The 17216-nt window shown below is 39.9% G+C and overlaps 1 protein-coding gene across 2 annotated transcripts; it reads left to right on the top strand.

Annotated features, from left to right (window-relative positions):
• Window positions 1-464: 464 nt before the first annotated feature.
• onecut2 (one cut homeobox 2) lies at window positions 465-14603 on the top strand. Of its 2 annotated transcripts, none has more exons than XM_030768774.1 (2): window positions 465-1730; window positions 14293-14603. In XM_030768774.1, exons 1-2 carry the CDS (start codon window positions 611-613, stop codon window positions 14577-14579), a joined length of 1407 nt encoding a protein of 468 aa, XP_030624634.1. In that variant the 5' UTR covers window positions 465-610; the 3' UTR covers window positions 14580-14603. The 2 variants fall into 2 exon arrangements, with proteins under 2 accessions (XP_030624634.1, XP_030624636.1); XM_030768776.1 differs by having other exon boundaries at window positions 465-1740; window positions 14293-14421.
• The last annotated feature ends 2613 nt before the right edge of the window (window positions 14604-17216 follow it).

Here is a 17216-nt window from a genome sequence, read left to right on the forward strand (position 1 = left end):
TATTATTTTGTAACGTGATTTAAGTGAAAGTAATTCTTCAAATATATTGTAAACACATCAGTCCTGTGAAACAAATTTGGATGTCTGGATGGCTGAGAAATGATTGCAGAACAGAGCTCTCTGTATCTTTAAACGATAGAGTAGGCAATGATTGGCTGATAGCAGGGAAAGAAAGGGTTACAGACATTTGCTAAGGCATACAGACTCTGACGTTAGATTCCAGATGCAAAGGCTGCGTACAAATCTCAGCCATACATGAATACTCAGGGGCGCCTTCCCTAGTGGGTTGTGAATGGGCAGAAAGTCAACGAGGGGCGTTCTTTCAGATAATAACAAGAATGTGGTTGGCTAAATGCGATGTCCGTCAAGCTTAAACCCACTCCCTTTTCAGTAAGGTAGGGTGAGCAAGAAGCAAGCCCATCCTGGACAGCTCCAGCTGCCTAAACAGAATACGTAGGAGGAGGAGAGGGCTCGGACATGGGGAGAATCAGCACTGGCCCGTCTGATAGAGATCGGTAATTTTTTATTTAAAAAAACCGAGAGGCCTTAGAAAACCAACAAACGGAAAACTCATCCCTGGCACAAAACATTAAATAGATCAATGGACTGAATGAAGACTGCTTACAACGCCTATCGATGCCTGGCCAAGGATTTGGATGCTTACGCCATGAACCCAGAGATGACAATGGACAGCATTGGCAATCTGCATGGCGGAGTAAGCCATGACCAGGATTTGATGAACAGTCATAGCCCCCATCACAATCGGAACACAGGGGCTTCTTTGCGGATACATCAGGATTTGGCAGCGGCATCGTCGCGGTCCGCGATGGTGTCCAGTATGGCAACGATTCTGGACGGTGCCGGAGAGTACCGTCCAGAATTGTCTCTCCCGCTCCATCACGCGATGAGTATGCCGTGTGACACATCCCCTCCCGGGATGGGCATGAGCGGCACCTACACCACTTTAACTCCACTTCAACCTTTACCACCCATTTCCACCGTTTCGGACAAATTCCACCATCCGCACCACCACCATCATCACCACCACCAGCGTCTCTCTGGGAACGTAAGCGGGAGTTTTACGCTGATGCGGGACGAAAGGGGTTTACCAGCAATGAACAACCTCTATACCCCCTATCATAAGGACATGACCGGGATGGGTCAGAGTTTGTCCCCGCTGGCTAGCAGCCCACTCGGTAACGGCTTAGGCTCCATCCACAACACCCAGCAAAGCCTCCACAACTATGGCACACATGGGCACGACAAGATGTTGAGCACCAACTTTGACGCCCACACTGCCATGCTAGCCAGGGGGGATCAGCACCTCCCTCGAGGCCTCGGTGGCCCCACGACGGGTATGATGCCACATTTGAACGGGATGCACCACACCGGGCATCCGGGTCACCCTCAATCCCACGGGCCTGTGTTGGCTTCCAACCGGGACAGACCGCCCTCCTCCTCTGGAACACAAGGTAACAACTCGGGGCAGCTTGAAGAAATCAACACCAAAGAAGTGGCACAAAGAATCACGGCCGAACTGAAGCGATACAGCATCCCACAAGCGATCTTCGCTCAGAGAGTGCTGTGTCGTTCGCAGGGCACTCTTTCCGATCTATTAAGGAACCCCAAACCTTGGAGTAAACTTAAATCGGGAAGGGAGACGTTTCGAAGAATGTGGAAGTGGCTGCAGGAACCCGAGTTTCAAAGAATGTCTGCCCTACGGCTTGCAGGTAAGACAAGGTATCCTCTAAAAATATATATATTTTCCTTTGTCGCTGACTATGCTCCACTCCTGTGTTCCCCGAAACCGAGTTCTTTAGGCAATACACTACGGCTCTGTTTAGGTGAATGAAACTGGATTTCAATCTCTTTACTATTATTGGTCAATAATTGCGATCAATATTGATGACAAAAGCAAATTAGGTCTCCTCTTGAAAATATAATAGGTTGAGCTTCTTTTTCAGTTCATTTTACACAATATTGAACTGAGTATTTTGAAAGGTATTTTTAAAAAGCTGATATGTATATTTCTTTGAATATTACACACTTTCTTATGTGTGGTTCCGATGTGTCGTCATGTCATCCATCATTGTAGACACATCATTTTCATTGTTTTGGTTAGATTAATCTTGACAGCATGGTCGTGAATGTTTAGACACATTTATTGTTTTAAGATGAACGTTTTCGGCAATATAACTTGCATGGTAAGGAAAGCTGTGAAAAGCGTCTTTGTTGTTTACTTTTGTATTTTCCCGACCGTGTTTTAATGAATTCTGTTTTTAATGACAATTTACGTGGGAAATCAGCAGCTAGTAAAATGCGAAGTAGACAGAAAACGAACTTGTGTGTGTGTGTGTGGGTGTGGGTGTGTGTGTGTGTGTGTGTGTGTGAAAGAGAGAGAGAGAGAGAGAGAGAGAGGGTCTGAGACTGTGAATAGGGCTATGCTGTTGATTGTGCTGGCTGTGTTTCCATCAAGGAGAAACGTGCGGACAACGGGACAAAACGCACTGCTCTGTCCATCTAGAAAGGTTGTTGCCCCCTCTAGCGATAGGAGGGACATCCATAGACCCGCTTTCCTTTGTTCAGTTGAAGAAAAAGTGGGACTTGACTAATTTTGATTACTTTTTAAATATTGATTCAACACAGATTTTGTGCTGACAGTGAACGCCTTTCTAGACATCCGAAGTGCTTGGCTGAATAAGAAAATAATGCGAAAATATTACTCAACCTAAATATACGCTGCGATGTGTAACAATCGGAAAAAAAGAACGCAGATTCCAAGGGAAAATAATAGTAATTTTTAATAGACTAAAATTTACACGCTACAGGAGAAGCATATGTGAGTTTCATTTGACGAAGCCATCGTAAAATGCATAGTGCGCTTTTCTCATAAATGAGGTTAGTATAATGATAGGGCAACTCACCTTATTTCCAGCAAAAAGCACTTTTTCAGAGTGCATAGTTAAAACCCGATACTATCTATAACAACCTGAAGTTATCACTTCAGAAGATAAACAAGAAAATTATATTAGCTGAAACTCCCAGAAGTACTGTACTTATCCAAAAGATCGTGAAGTTTTTTAAATTCAAATGATTGAATTCAATTGATTCAGCTGATTATTGTAATGCATTCGAACGGCAAACCCTGAGCGCATATTAATACTATTTTTTCCCCAGATTTAGATAATACGAATATTCTTAATACATTAGCCTGCACTGTGACTAATAGTATAACGAATGTAACAAATGTCTCTTTTAAATGTGGGCTAGAAATACTTCACTGCAGTACGGAAATATGAAAACAATGTTCATGGTTTTGGAAAAACGCAGTTTGGAAATCGTCGTCTTTCGGATATTAGGCGTTTTGACATATACTCATAGGATTTTTAGCTTACAGATGGCAGTAGACTTTGTGGCCGGGGATTTGGGGGGAAGGTATTATGTGATCGCCGTGGCTGGGGAATTGAAAAGAAGAACAGAAGCTGCAGCGGCTCAATGAATTATTGATAGAAATCTCTGCGTGACCCACAGCTCGCGCACAAAACGTCACCTTGTCTTGGGTTAACCAGGCAAAAATGTGGAGCTCGGCTTCAGGCTTTTGTTCGACTTGGTATAGTATAAAAAATACAAAAAGAAGAGCAGAAAAAGGGGACTAGAAAAATATCAATGGACGTGAAAACTATCAATGGACGAACAATTTCAAGGCGTTCGGTATGCATATGCGATTACATCTTGTCAACTACAGTAATCCCCTCCCATTGTTTATGTTTTTCCTTGATCACTTCACGTTTTTTAGAAATGTAGACATCGCTTCTGTAATATGCATAGGCCTAGTCACCTTAACATAAATCACAGTGTGATATACAGTGCACACAGGCTGCTTCAGGCATGTTTCTTTAAAGACAACGGTTGCAGGTGTTCCCTGGCCGCATTATTTCACCAGAGAAAATGGCCCTGTCCTTTGCTCTATTAATTTAGTCAAATGAAACGTGACATTTGACTTAAACTTATTCCTCTCACACAGCATGCAATCAGACCGGACTGCCACCTCGGGGTCTGGCAAAGGAGAGAGCATTCCCAATACCAGCCAATAATTGATATTCGGCTCACAGAGGGTAGAAACAACTTGACCAACTAAATGATCAAAAGGGACAAGCGGTATTAAGAGTCAGGGCTGTTGAGATTGAAAAAGCACCGAATAGAGGTAGAGCAAGGCGTTCAGTCCCCGTACACAGATAAAGGTAGATAAATAAATAACCCACCAAACATGCTAAATGTGTTAAATTCGGTGCAATCAATACCCCTCCACTCTTCATATATGTAACATATATTATCAATTTTTTGATTAATCAAAGGCGAAAGGACCAAAAGTTATAAAAGTGTTAGATAAAATAGATAAAAAAGTGTCTCAAGATAAAATGTCCGTGCAAGTGACAAAAATCATTAGAAAACCCCTCGATCGATTTTTTGTTTATACACTATTCATTGATAATTTTTCCATCGACGGATAGTAGCTCATTGAATATTTTTGTCATAAAAACAAAAGTCTCAGCTTATTAACCCCCCACCGCCAACTCGCCACGTTATCATTTATTATTTTTACATTCCTTTTCCAACAATTTATTACTAAATTCAGATCACCAGCAAGAAATTTCAGTACCTCTCTGTCAGCATCTGTAACCTCAGACACGAAGGAGATGTTTACTGTTTTGCAGGCCATTGAAAAAACGCAGGGTGTTTGGCGTTATTGCGAAATCATACAAAGAATGAAATAAGATGACAAAGAAGCAAGGTCACAACATGTCAACCTGAAAGTACAACTTGTTTAATACGTGCATCTTCACGTGTTACAGAATATTTCTGAAATAGAGCAAACAAACGACTGAAATGGATGAAAAAACACCGTCCCTTTATTTTCGCTGCTGCCTTTCACTTGTGTTGTTATGTCACTTTCTCAAACAAATATGTGTAGCTGTATGGCTGTGGATCGATGGGGGTAATCTCTCGAAGATTAAAAGGGCATTAATGCTGGCAACAATAACATAAACGTGTGGACCCAGCTCGCATTGATCTGGAACCCGATCCTGACTTGTTCCAGTAAAGCTGACGATGGAAATATCTTCCCAGCACTGCACTGACTCCACGCGCAAAAATCTAGTGTCAGTCTATTCTGAGACCGTCTCTGGCAGTTTCGGAAAGGCTGCTTAAGATGATGCTTAATTACCAGTCGGTGAATCGTCCTCTGCTTTCCAGCGTTACATAGCGGCGGAGCGTTGACAATGGAAGAATAGGACTTCGGTGAAGGGATGATGCGCGTGACCTTCACATGCATGCTGGGGCTCATGTCAGTGTAAGGGCTCAGTGCTGGACTGTCGCTATGGCCGCTCATGGAAGAATCTAAGCTGAAAGGATTCTGACTATAACAGTACCATTCTGGAGGTTCAGATAGGACTATTCAGAGCATATGCTAGACCAGTGTTTTGAAGGTTCTATTTGTTTTGGTGATATGATTTAGTGGTATTCTATTCAGAACCCATATGATATGTGTAACAAGCCTAGACATGAAGAAGCATAAATTTCTTGTACAAAGAGAGAGAGAGGAGGGAGCAAAGGAGGAATTGTCAATTCCCACTGGTCACAGAGGTGTATAATATAGACTTGTCACTGATGATGATTGATGTAATGCTGTTGGATGTGGATTTGCTGTCAGAAACTGTAATCATTACAAATCGCATGGCCACAAATAGGTTGGCATAGTTGTACAATATCTTTTGGTAAAAATAACAAAAGGATGCTTTGTCACACATGTACTCTGCGCACTCTGTCAAATCCGTGCTTTCAGATGTAAGATTTACACTATACAGGATGAAAATATTGTGCAGAATAAATTTTCATTTTCTTTTATACGAAAGTCTACTTTCAGAGGCTTTTAAGAACGTAAACAAACCTTTTGATGTCAAATACAACATGCTACTTTTCTACAGTATTCTCTCTTTAGTAATACACTCTATTAAACGAGGTCGTCTCAAATGGTATCATTTTTGGAAGACTTGGGCTTTATAATTGTATTTACATATGTGGAATAGTTAAATACCTCACCAGTACCAGTTGGGTTTTGATAAGAAGGGACTGAGCAGTATTTTCTGAGTTAAGGCCCCAGACATTTGATTGTCCAGCCATACTGGAAAACAGAACTGCTTTTAAATGCCTTGTCATGAGAGTGAAGATACCTGTCAACACAATCTTGAGTAAAGGGCAAAGTCTTCCCCTCCTCCTCCCCAAAACATAGGCATGCTCAAAGCACAGTTCCTGTCAAAGAATGAACAGAAGTGCTCAAGCAAAAACATGTTTCTATTAGAGGAGTCAAGGAGTGAGTTTTGTTTTTCTGCCCAAGAGGGCGTCTAGAGGATACATTTTGAGACACTCAAACCTGCCTCACTTACAGCCTCTGGCTTTCTCTGGCTTTATTTGGATCCTTGAACACAGGAAAAATATCAGCTCTATGTCTCAAGTCTCTCTTTTCTGTTAAGAAAGAAAAATTCACACAAAACTAGAATAGATGTTCTATTCATAATGTAATCCGTTTAGCTCCTTTTCCCTTTTCAACATCTATTTGTTTTTTTGAGTCGGTTAAATGATTGGTTACATCAGCTATGGCAGACATGCACTTTTATTGTCTAATTCTGAATAATGGCGTATTTATAGTACAATAATAACATCACATGAATAAAATCTAAAACAATGCATCTCTCAAGAGAAGCTGATACTCACGCACTGTCATTATCAGCTTACTCCCTGTTCTAAAGGCTGTAAGATTATCCTGATGATTACAGGATTTAGAGTCAAGGATCTAATTGGATTATTTAGGGCATAAAATGTGTAGTTATGTACTTCACTTATGTGCATTTCCTCTTCATGAAAGAGTGCACATATGAAACATCATCGCAAAGAACTGACATTAGACATGCTGATAAGTGAATACATTATAATGGAATTTAATGCAGCAGTGCATTAAGTACAGGCCCACAAACTTACTCGACTGCTAAATATTCAGTTAGAATGCAAAACATGTTCTGTCTTTCTTTGTTGTTATTAAATTATTTCTTGTGTTTGTTTGTCTGTTTGTTTACTTTGTATTGTTTCATATATCAAACCAATCATATTGATTACTCATGCAACTGCAGATTTCTTTGAAATTATGTGTCACTCTTTTTTTTTTACTTCTTTAAGAGTAAACATAATTTAATCTAGTGTTCTGAAGCCCTTGTTTTTAACTAAAGGCCATTTCCTCATCAGCAAAATAACATCACTGAGTCCATGAGCTTGCTGATTGGCTGTATCTGCACACTGATAAGTCAGTCTGGCAAAAGACCTTTGAATTGCTGATGTCATCATGAAAAGCTCAGCTGAACCTGTTTGTGATTGCCCTGGATAGACTTTCAGGCACTGGCTCTTATCCTTACCCTGATTAGAGAGCATTCTCAGGCCGTGAGGAAAACAGTGGGAGTTGTTATAGTTTGTGAAACCCAGGATAAAAATTAAGTAATATGTACTCTGCAATTTAGCATACCAGGAGATATAGACAGAAAGAAAGAAAGAAAGAAAGAAAGAAAAAAGAAAGAGAGAAAAAGAAAAAGAAAGAGAGAAAGACAGAGATAGAGACTGAGGGAGAGAGAGAGAGAGAGAGAGAGATTGTTGGCTCTGTCTGTGAAAGCATAAGTCATGAGTATATGGCGCCATTTCCGCAATGCCCTCACATGAGGAAGTGCACTGAGCAGCGCATTAAGGACATCCGCATACATACAGAATGACACAGCTAAGTGCAAGGCTGTAATATAATGCATTTACTGAGTCCTTTACTCACACAAACACACACACACACACACACACACATACACACTGTGTTCTAATGAAGAGCCAACTGGGTGTTTTAAAGATCTTTCTGGAAGAGACAATGTTTCAAGAGTGGTTGGTGCTGTCCCAATCAAATAGCTGATGTTGTGAAATCAGTAAATAGTGCTAAATGAGGATTACAGACACATAGAAAAAGCTTCGCTGTGTGAAACTGCACTGACCTGTATTCTAAAGAAGAGTGTATTGCTTGTTTTCATGAAGAGGTTTTGTAGAACAACAGGAGACATGATTACAGCTCATGTTTTGTGGTAAAATATTGATCTCGAAGTACCCCTCCCCCGACATTACCACTGAATCACTTCCAAACTTTCCAATCAAACCGACTAACAGCCAATAAGCTCACTTCAATAATGCAATTTCTATTTATAGTCCTGCCAGACCTGGAATTACCATTATGAAAACGTGTCCGTGAGAGCAAATAATTATATACGGAGATACAGATTTTTCTTTGGTTTTCCCAAAAAATAAAAGAAAGAAAGAAAGAAAGAAAGAAACAAATAAATAAAAAGAAATGGAGCAAATTCATAAGCACTGAGCGTTTTTGGATTTTAACTGTGTATTTGAAAGTGGATATATCTGATATATCTGTCCCATGGCTTTTATGGTTTCATTGTGACACAGGCCAAGTAAAAACAGGATGCTTAGGAGAGCACACAACTCCAAATGAATGGAACTGGACTTTGTGATGTAGAGCACGCATCTGCATGTATAATTCAGTAAACTGATGAGAGTGGTCTGTGTACAGGCTTGTTTTCTTCTCGTCATAGCACTTAATACTTAAAGGTAGGTCTCAGTGACTAGAAACACTTTCGTGTCTGAAGAGAATGGTTTCTCCCAAAGCAGGATTTAATACTGATATAATTTGTTTTGAATATCTTTTTTTTTTGGTGACCACAATATGGTGATTTGTCAGTTAGGTGTGCGAAAAGTGTACGTTTATAATGCTGACCACAGGTAAATTACTTTTTAAGTCTCCTGGATGTTGTCTGAGCTGTTGTAAATGTACTTCTTTCATAATAAAAGATTTAAACCAAAAACTATATCTAGACAAGGGACAGCTAAATGGGCCTTCTGAGATGTTTAATTTAAAGGGCCAAAGCAGGCGAGAGGACCCTGCGGTTCTCTGCTACCTTGCTGTCTTTATCCAGGCTGTAATGATATGACCCTGGAGGCAGGGAGGTGGCACTTCTGATTCAATCCGCCTTTTTGCCTGGGCTGGCATCTTTGTTTAGGAACCCCACCACACACACACACACACACACACTCACACACACACTGGGGAAGTGACTGGGGTATGTCAATGCTCTGTTTTAGATACAGAATAAGGAAGGGTGTCCAGGTCTCCAAACCTTTGCTTTTTTCCACTTCCTAATGCTATTGAGGCAACAATTTAAGTTGTTATTTGATTTAATTTGATTGTGGTTGAACTGATGTCATACCTTAATTTTCCCTCACTGTTCATGGTTTGTGGCTCATAAAAGGAATCAGAGAAGCAGCAAGAACACTGCAGTAGCTGGCAGCTGTGTGGTTCTCAGTGATTTCATGGATTTTCACGAGTTTGAAGTGACAAATCCACTAGGCACGGCAACGAACAGATATCTATGTGTAAATCATAATCCGTCTCTGAAATGAGGTGTTTGGTCTGATTTCTGACGAGTCCATATTCATTTCAACATCAGCTTAAACTGTATGAACTCCATTAACTCCATTAACACCATTCTTTTTGCATGCTTGGATTGATTGCTGGTATGAGTCTATTTGGATTCTATAGTCCTGTTATTCTTTACGTATTGATTGTTTTTTTTTCTGAGCCGTTATGGGATTTACTCAATAAATTGTGAAACAGGACATACCTTAGGTCCTTCTATTAATTACTCAAGATGCAAGTTGATACTCGATTTTGTTTAAAATTAATCGATTTAATTCGGTCTGGGCATTTAAGGCAACATGGAAGGCAAATATGACCGAGCTGACAGCAGGGCGCTTAAAGGCGTTCCGCTGGACTTTTCCTTGCACTCTTCCGCCTGTGTGTCGTTAGAGACGCATCACACATTGATTTACATTTGTCAGAGAAGAAAGATAAACCGTGGACGGGAGAGGAGCTCTTTTCCATTTGATTAAAGGCCAGGGAAACCTACGGTATCGATCCAATTGATTTAACCTTACCCTTTTAGAAAACCCCCAAGATGTCACCCCTCTTCCAGCGTGTAAATGGCAAATCTCTTTGAATAATGTAATTACTTTTTTGGAAGCATTGTAAACTGTGTTTGAAGAGTGAGCACTGAATGAGAACTTGTAACGTAAACAAAAATCAACGACTGAGTATGTATACTGGGCCTCAGAAATATGTATTCAGATTTTAGATTGCGGCTGAGTGATACCGTTTTGAAATCGCTCGGTTTACAGTAGCCGAAAAAGAAAACACATACAAAAACACATAGATAAAAAACACAAGATAAACTCATTCAGCCCAGGAGAATGAATTACAGCTCGATAGCTTTTGTTTAGGAACCGTCACATGAACCTCATTAGCCGATTACAGCGATGTAAAATAATGCTCTGTTAAGGAGTTGTGTTATAGGAAGCCTGTGTTATAGGTAAATAAACATTGATCATTTTTTTTACTGGTAACATGCATTAGTGATGTAAAAAAAAGGAAAGGCACTGTTTACAACAAGGCCACATTTTCAAGGACAACAGAATTCGTACTGTGGTAAGAAAAACGTTGAATGGTGGAAAATGTCTATAATATGTCTATATTTTCCGCAGTTTTATTTGTTGATTTTTGTTGAAATAACGTAGAATCATGTGACACAAAAAGAGTATGAGACATGTATGTACTCTGTGCCGAAATATTCACGCGTTGCCCAATGTTTGCGCGAATTCTTGTGTGGGATGAGATATCCGTGTGCTGTTTGGTTATTCGTTTGTTTTTCTCGCTGTGTGTGTGTAAGAGTTCAATGTCCAAAGTAAAATTTAGGTGGCACTCTACGAGAGTATTAGTGACTACCACGAGTAGGTACTGAGCGCTGTATGCTGATGGGGAATAACCAATAAATGTTCCTCTTCGGGAATTGTGTGTAGTCTTTGTTAAAGCGTTGTAGCTGTTCTGAGAAGTGTTTATATGATTTCGTTTGAAACCACCATGAACCTTGTCTACCCACCATCTGGTTCACTTGTCATTGTTTCAGGGATGATATATGTATATATGAACCTTAGAGGGATGTTGATGGAGTATAACCTTCTGATCACAAGCGTATAATTTGATGTCAGTCGTCTCTTTCTGAGAAAAATGGGCTTGTTTACATTACCACATGATATTCACTCATGCTTAATTAACACTATCTCTGGCAATTAAAAAGCTAATGTTGTAGAGAAAAATAGCCAGTGTGCAGTTTGTTTGTTAAAACCAGCATATTGTCGTTCACTAAAGCAATTTAAAATGTCTGTTATTGATTAAGTATAATACAGATAATCATTATTATTATTATGAACACAGACTAATAAACCAGTATTGAGGGTGGAGGCTTTACTGAGCATCCGATTGCTTCAGTTCTTCCAAAGAAGCTATAATCTTTACAAAATGATAGAGATTCCTTGATAAGGAATATTATATATGCATGACTGTAGCAGAATGGCACCTTATTCTCCTCTTTCTTTGCTCCTCTACACCCTTCACTGAGGTTTATGAGCAGTTGGTAAATGCTGCCATCTTCTGGCAGAATGAGGGCTGTCATTGGTATATTTCCATAGATAATCACTAAGATGTGGTCATACGAAAATTTCAAGAAACAAAACATAAATAAGAGACATCTGTTGGATAACAAATCACTAAAGTCTATGTTGAACCATATGTTTTTTTTTGTTTGTTTGTTGTTTATTTGTTTTTTTTTTCTTTCAGCAGATCAATTATTGCAATATTAACAAACAGACCAGTGTCACAGTTGTGGAATATTTCATGACACACAGGCTGCTCAGTGTCCCAAAAAGAGAGATAGTGCAATCTTAACTGTGGATCCTGAGTAACCGCACAGCTCCTCTCCTGTTAATTCAGCACTTAAGCATTGGCAGCCTTTGCTTCAGCACCACGGACAGCACTTTAAGCAGTCCCTGGACCCGTTACTGTAGCCTAGCTCTTGTGCTATTTATGTTGTTTTGCTTTGAGCATAAATTATAAATGTTGAGTATAGAGGTACGGGTGCATATTGCATTCCATCAAAGATTGAGATCAACTGCAAAGTGATAGGGATAGGTAGCGTGGACTTGTATAGCCTCAAAGACATGGTTTTTATATTGCTCCTGAGTGGTTTAGTAGACATTTGTAAGCCTACACTTTTAGCATGTCCTCTGAGTGTTGAGCTTGTGCTGTTGGCGTTTCTTTTGGTTTGTCAACAGATGTATTACTTTCCCTTCAATGTAATTAGAAAACAAATCTAAAGGGCATGAATGTGATGAAGAGATTGATTGTCAGCTCCGAGGCAAAGGTGAAGATGGCTCAAGAGAAGGGAATGGGTGAGGGAACAGAAAACCTGCATGAGAAAAAGAGTCTGTGTTTATTTACACCCGCTCTCCAATAGTTTCCTCTTACATAATAGTTTTGTACTCAATTGAGTACTTAACCTGATTTCAATCGATCTGGCTTGGTCTCAGTTGTGCATACTTAATTCAGAGAGGTAATCAAATCAAATCTTAAGCCCTACAAACAGCGTCAGCGCACACTGCACGGATGAGCTGGTGCAGGGCTTTACGCTTTGTCACTTTTCAAACACCTTTTTTTTTTTTTTTTAGCTCCCTGAGTTTTGTTGATTTTTACCTTTTTAATGTATTCTTGTAATTGTGGGGTTTTTTTTTTTGTTTTCGTTTTTTGCCGGTAACATTCAGTTTAGACCCACTTCGTGTTTGTTTACTTAAGATCTGTATAGCTACCAGAACATTTCACTCCTCCAGCTTTCCCTGTCCTGAGTTGGAACTTAAGTTGTCACATATAACATTTGTAACTATATTTCATGAGTACAATCAGTTTGAAAAATGAAATGTTGAGTTCTTGCATTTCAAATCAACTTTATGACAGAGACGTTTATATTTACATTTACATTTATTGATTTTGAAGATCTGAAATGATTTCCTAGGTATGAATTTGTTTTTGCTGTGAGAAGGAAGTCTGCTATGTGGACGATATTTTAGCAGAAGCACCAAGACTAGGCCTTAGCCTTGCTCTGTCATTCTCTTTTATTCCTTTTAACCTCAGCATTAGGACAAGCATCACTCTGGAGATCACCATCTTCCAATTGGCCCTCTTTAAATAATATACAGCCTTCAGTGCCATCTCTTACAACAGAACACAAAACAAAAACCTGTTATCATCTCTCTCTCTCTCTCTCTCTCTCTCTCTCTCTCTCCCTCTGTCTTGGGTAAAGGGGCTACATGCTTCTTCAGGTCCCAAGTGTCCTCAGAGATTTTGCTTGGTCTTGCTATGAACACCTCTATTGATAGCTGTGGTATTACACAACAACAACAACAGCAACAACAACAACAACAACAACAACAATAATAATAATAATAGCTACTTCTCCATATTTATCATTAAAAACAGAATGAAAGGCTAGTGAGATGTTGTTGTAACTGTTTGATGGATTCCTATGTGAGATTCTTAAATCCACTCATGGATACACTACTTGATTCTTGGTATGCTTCCAAATATAGAATATGATCTATAAATACAGGCTAATGCTCTGCAATGTAATGTTCTGTTACATCTAAAAATTAGATTAAGTTTTCTCAGGAATCCACTCGATGTTGTACTAGTGTGTATTGCTCTGTGCTTGCCAGCGTCAAAGAGCTGAAGCTGTTACTTTAAGTCTTCAGACTCCCTTTCTCCATTATTTTGTTGTTGAACATCCATTTCCTTGTGGCCTTTGACGATAATTACCAGGAGATCAGATGTTAAGGCGTTTCTCAATGTTCTCAGCACTCCGGCCAGCCAGACACCTAAAAATACCTCGCAGGTTTGCCTTAGACAGGCTGTATTATTTCAGGAATCTGAGTAGCCACAAAAGCAATTACCTTGAGGGCACCCAAGTTCTCTTACGGCTCATTCAGTGTTCTAGGCTTATCCCTTATAATAAGACATTGATCTTACTGTGACTGGGGGAAAAGGTGCATGTGTTTTTACCCTGGTCCCAAAAATCCATTGAGATTTGCATTACTGCTTTTTAAATTGTCTCAGTCTAACTTCATGATGCTGATAGTAACTTCTTTTGTTTTGTGTTTTTTTTCTCTTGTGTCTCCCTCTCTCCCGGTTTCATTGTCTCTCCTTCCTCGCTGAAAAAAACAACAACAACAACAACAACAACAAACAAAAAAACGACAACAACAAAGCATGCAAACGAAAAGAACAAGACACAAGTAAGGACAGGAGCAATACACCAAAGAAATCCCGCCTGGTTTTTACTGACCTCCAACGCCGTACGCTTCTGGCCATCTTCAAAGAGAACAAGCGCCCGTCCAAAGAAATGCAGCTCACCATTTCCCAGCAGCTGGGACTGGAACTCACCACTGTAAGCAACTTCTTCATGAATGCCCGGAGGCGCAGCCTGGACAAATGGGTGGATGAGGGGAGTCCAGGGGCTGCCTCCTCCGCCTCCAGCACTTGTACCAAAGCGTGATCAGAAGGATGGGAAGGGGAAGGGGGTGCACTGGGTTTGAGGGTGGGGTGGGAGGGTTAAAGTGAAAGTTTAGGGGGGTTAATTTGGGTGTATCAGTGCGCCAGGGTGGGGTGAACCACTCACAACCAAACTTTTTACAAAAAAAAAAAAATCTTTTTGGAAGGAGAGGAAAAGAGAAGGGGCTGCTCACAGGCAAACAGAGAAAAAAAGTACATTTTAGTCCATCCAAAGAGGTCTAGGAACACTGAAACATCTGAACACTGCTTTATTCAGCAGACTCTTGGTGTTAGCTGTAAAATATTTTCTAATCTCTCACAAATTGTCTAGAAATATTGATTGTTCAAAGGACGTGACCCACATAAAGAATGTATTTAGATTAGAAATATTTCCATATGAAGAACAAACACTTAAATATCTAAAATTACAGAAACAGTTTCTGGGCAATACTTAAATTTTCTAGATTAAAATGACCATTACCTCCCATTTTTTCCTGTAGAAGAATATTTTACTGTGGATGCCAATGAGCAAGGCATTGTGAAGATAATGAATACTCTCTTTCCAATCAATTTCCATTTTCATACATTTGATTTAACCAGTTATGTTTGACTTCAGCTCACTTTGGGGTTCAGTTCTTCATTCAGGTGACTTTTTTTTGGTCAGTTCAGCTAATAACAACACCGTAGATATGCCAAAATAATTGCTGAAATATTTCCCCGGGCAAAAAGCAAAGACTGTTTTTTTTTGTCAGCCAAAAAGCAAATCCTTAATAGCCCTTAACAACTGAATAAACCAAAATTGGCTTGACAGTGATTTTAAGGAAGTAGTCCGACATAAAATCTATTCTTCTAAAATAGATCCAAATACAGGTTATGTGTATATGAGAATGGGTCGTCCACAGGTCATCTGTGGTCAAACAGAGCTAGAGAACATGATTCCCCAATGCACACTGAAGTAGTAGTGTAGTGACTGTCCGGTAGCCAAAGTCCGAAATTTCACAGGTTAATTTAACAGTGCCTGCTGCTGGCAGGGATGCAAGCACAAGTCTATCACATTTTCTATTCAGTAATGTCTACATTAAGGAACACTCACACACACACACACACACACACTTACACACACACATACACACACACATGCACATGCACATGCATACACACTCACACAAACAATGCATTAAGTGATCACTACTATTGCGTTTTTAGTCCAACATGCTGGTCAGCCAATGATGTGAGCACAATATTGAAGCACATTTTCATTTGCAATAGAACTGGGGCTGAACCATCCAGATTGTTCTTCAATCATTTATAAACTCAGGATGCCATTACTATGAAGAGTTTGAAGAACACACTTTCCATTACCATCTCAAATGACAACCCCCCCCCCCCCCCACACACACACACACAAACATACATATACACACAGACACACACACCATCACCTGCTATCTACATTCAACAAAACGCTGCACCAAACCTGTGGAGAAGTACAGTAAATTATTATAATTTTCTGCTTCTAACTCATGTTTCATCGTTTCATCCATACTTCTGTTCATAACAGTCTATAAGCTACTTCAAATTAGTGTAGGATAAAAGAAGATGAACTGGCATGGTCGATCAGGGCCTTTATAATACTAAAAGAGGACAATCTCAAAAACGATGCCTGTCAGTTTAATCTTTCTCAGAGGTTCATGGGTAGATAAGGAGAAAAGTAGGCAGCTCAGCATTCTCAGTGCAGGCAGACCCATCTGTAGCAAGGGATCAGACAGGGAGCTGCTCTCCATTAGACAGCTGAGCTGGTACTCTTCTCTCTCAGGTAGCTCACCATCACACGTGTGTACGACTCAATCATTTTAATACACATCTTCAACCATCTCGGTGATTGTTGGTGTGTCTATGGAAATTCAGTTAAGTTCTGTTAAGTCAGTTAAGTACATTAAACATCCAGTGGGCATTCATCTATCATATAAGTGAATCCATGAGATAACCTTACAGAGCCAGTGAGCAGCCCCCCACCCCAACCCCCACCCCTTCCAGGGTACGCAGGTTTTCATGCTACAGACGCAAGCCAAAGGCTTAAAGGATGATTAAATGGACACTTGAGACTTTTTCTATTTATTGACAAATCGAAACCAAAGAAACTTTTTCTGCACCTAACTGTTCTACAACCAAAAAAAAAAAAACTGTTCTAAAAAGGAAGAAAAAAAAATTATAAACAGCAGCGATAACAACAAGGAAGAGGAGATGTAATGGGGGAGGGAAGACATCAGGGGAACAGAGAAATGGCTTTGATCTGCCTGGTGCATCAGAACTTTTTTTTTTTTTTGAAGGGGAAGCAGATTGGGACTGAAAGGGTTAAAACACGTTTGGGAGCAATGCCTCGAACCGGCAGCTGCTTCCTAAGGCAGAATAATGTGTCTCTCAAAGTTGAAGATTGTCTTTAACGTGTGCCTATGCAGTTTTTCAAGAAAAATGGAAAAGACAACAAAAACCTCATCAGCTACAATACCAAAGATTCATAACTATTCCTACGGCAGTTTCTCCCGACATTAGGTTAAGCTTTCCCCCTTGCAATGCCTAGTCTTATTACAGAGATGCAGCTGTATGCACGCAGGTAGTTTTGTACACTATTAATTGGTAG

Source organism: Chanos chanos, chromosome 3 (genome assembly GCF_902362185.1).
Source record: "Chanos chanos chromosome 3, fChaCha1.1, whole genome shotgun sequence".
In the NCBI taxonomy this organism is placed as follows: Eukaryota; Metazoa; Chordata; class Actinopteri; order Gonorynchiformes; family Chanidae; genus Chanos; species Chanos chanos.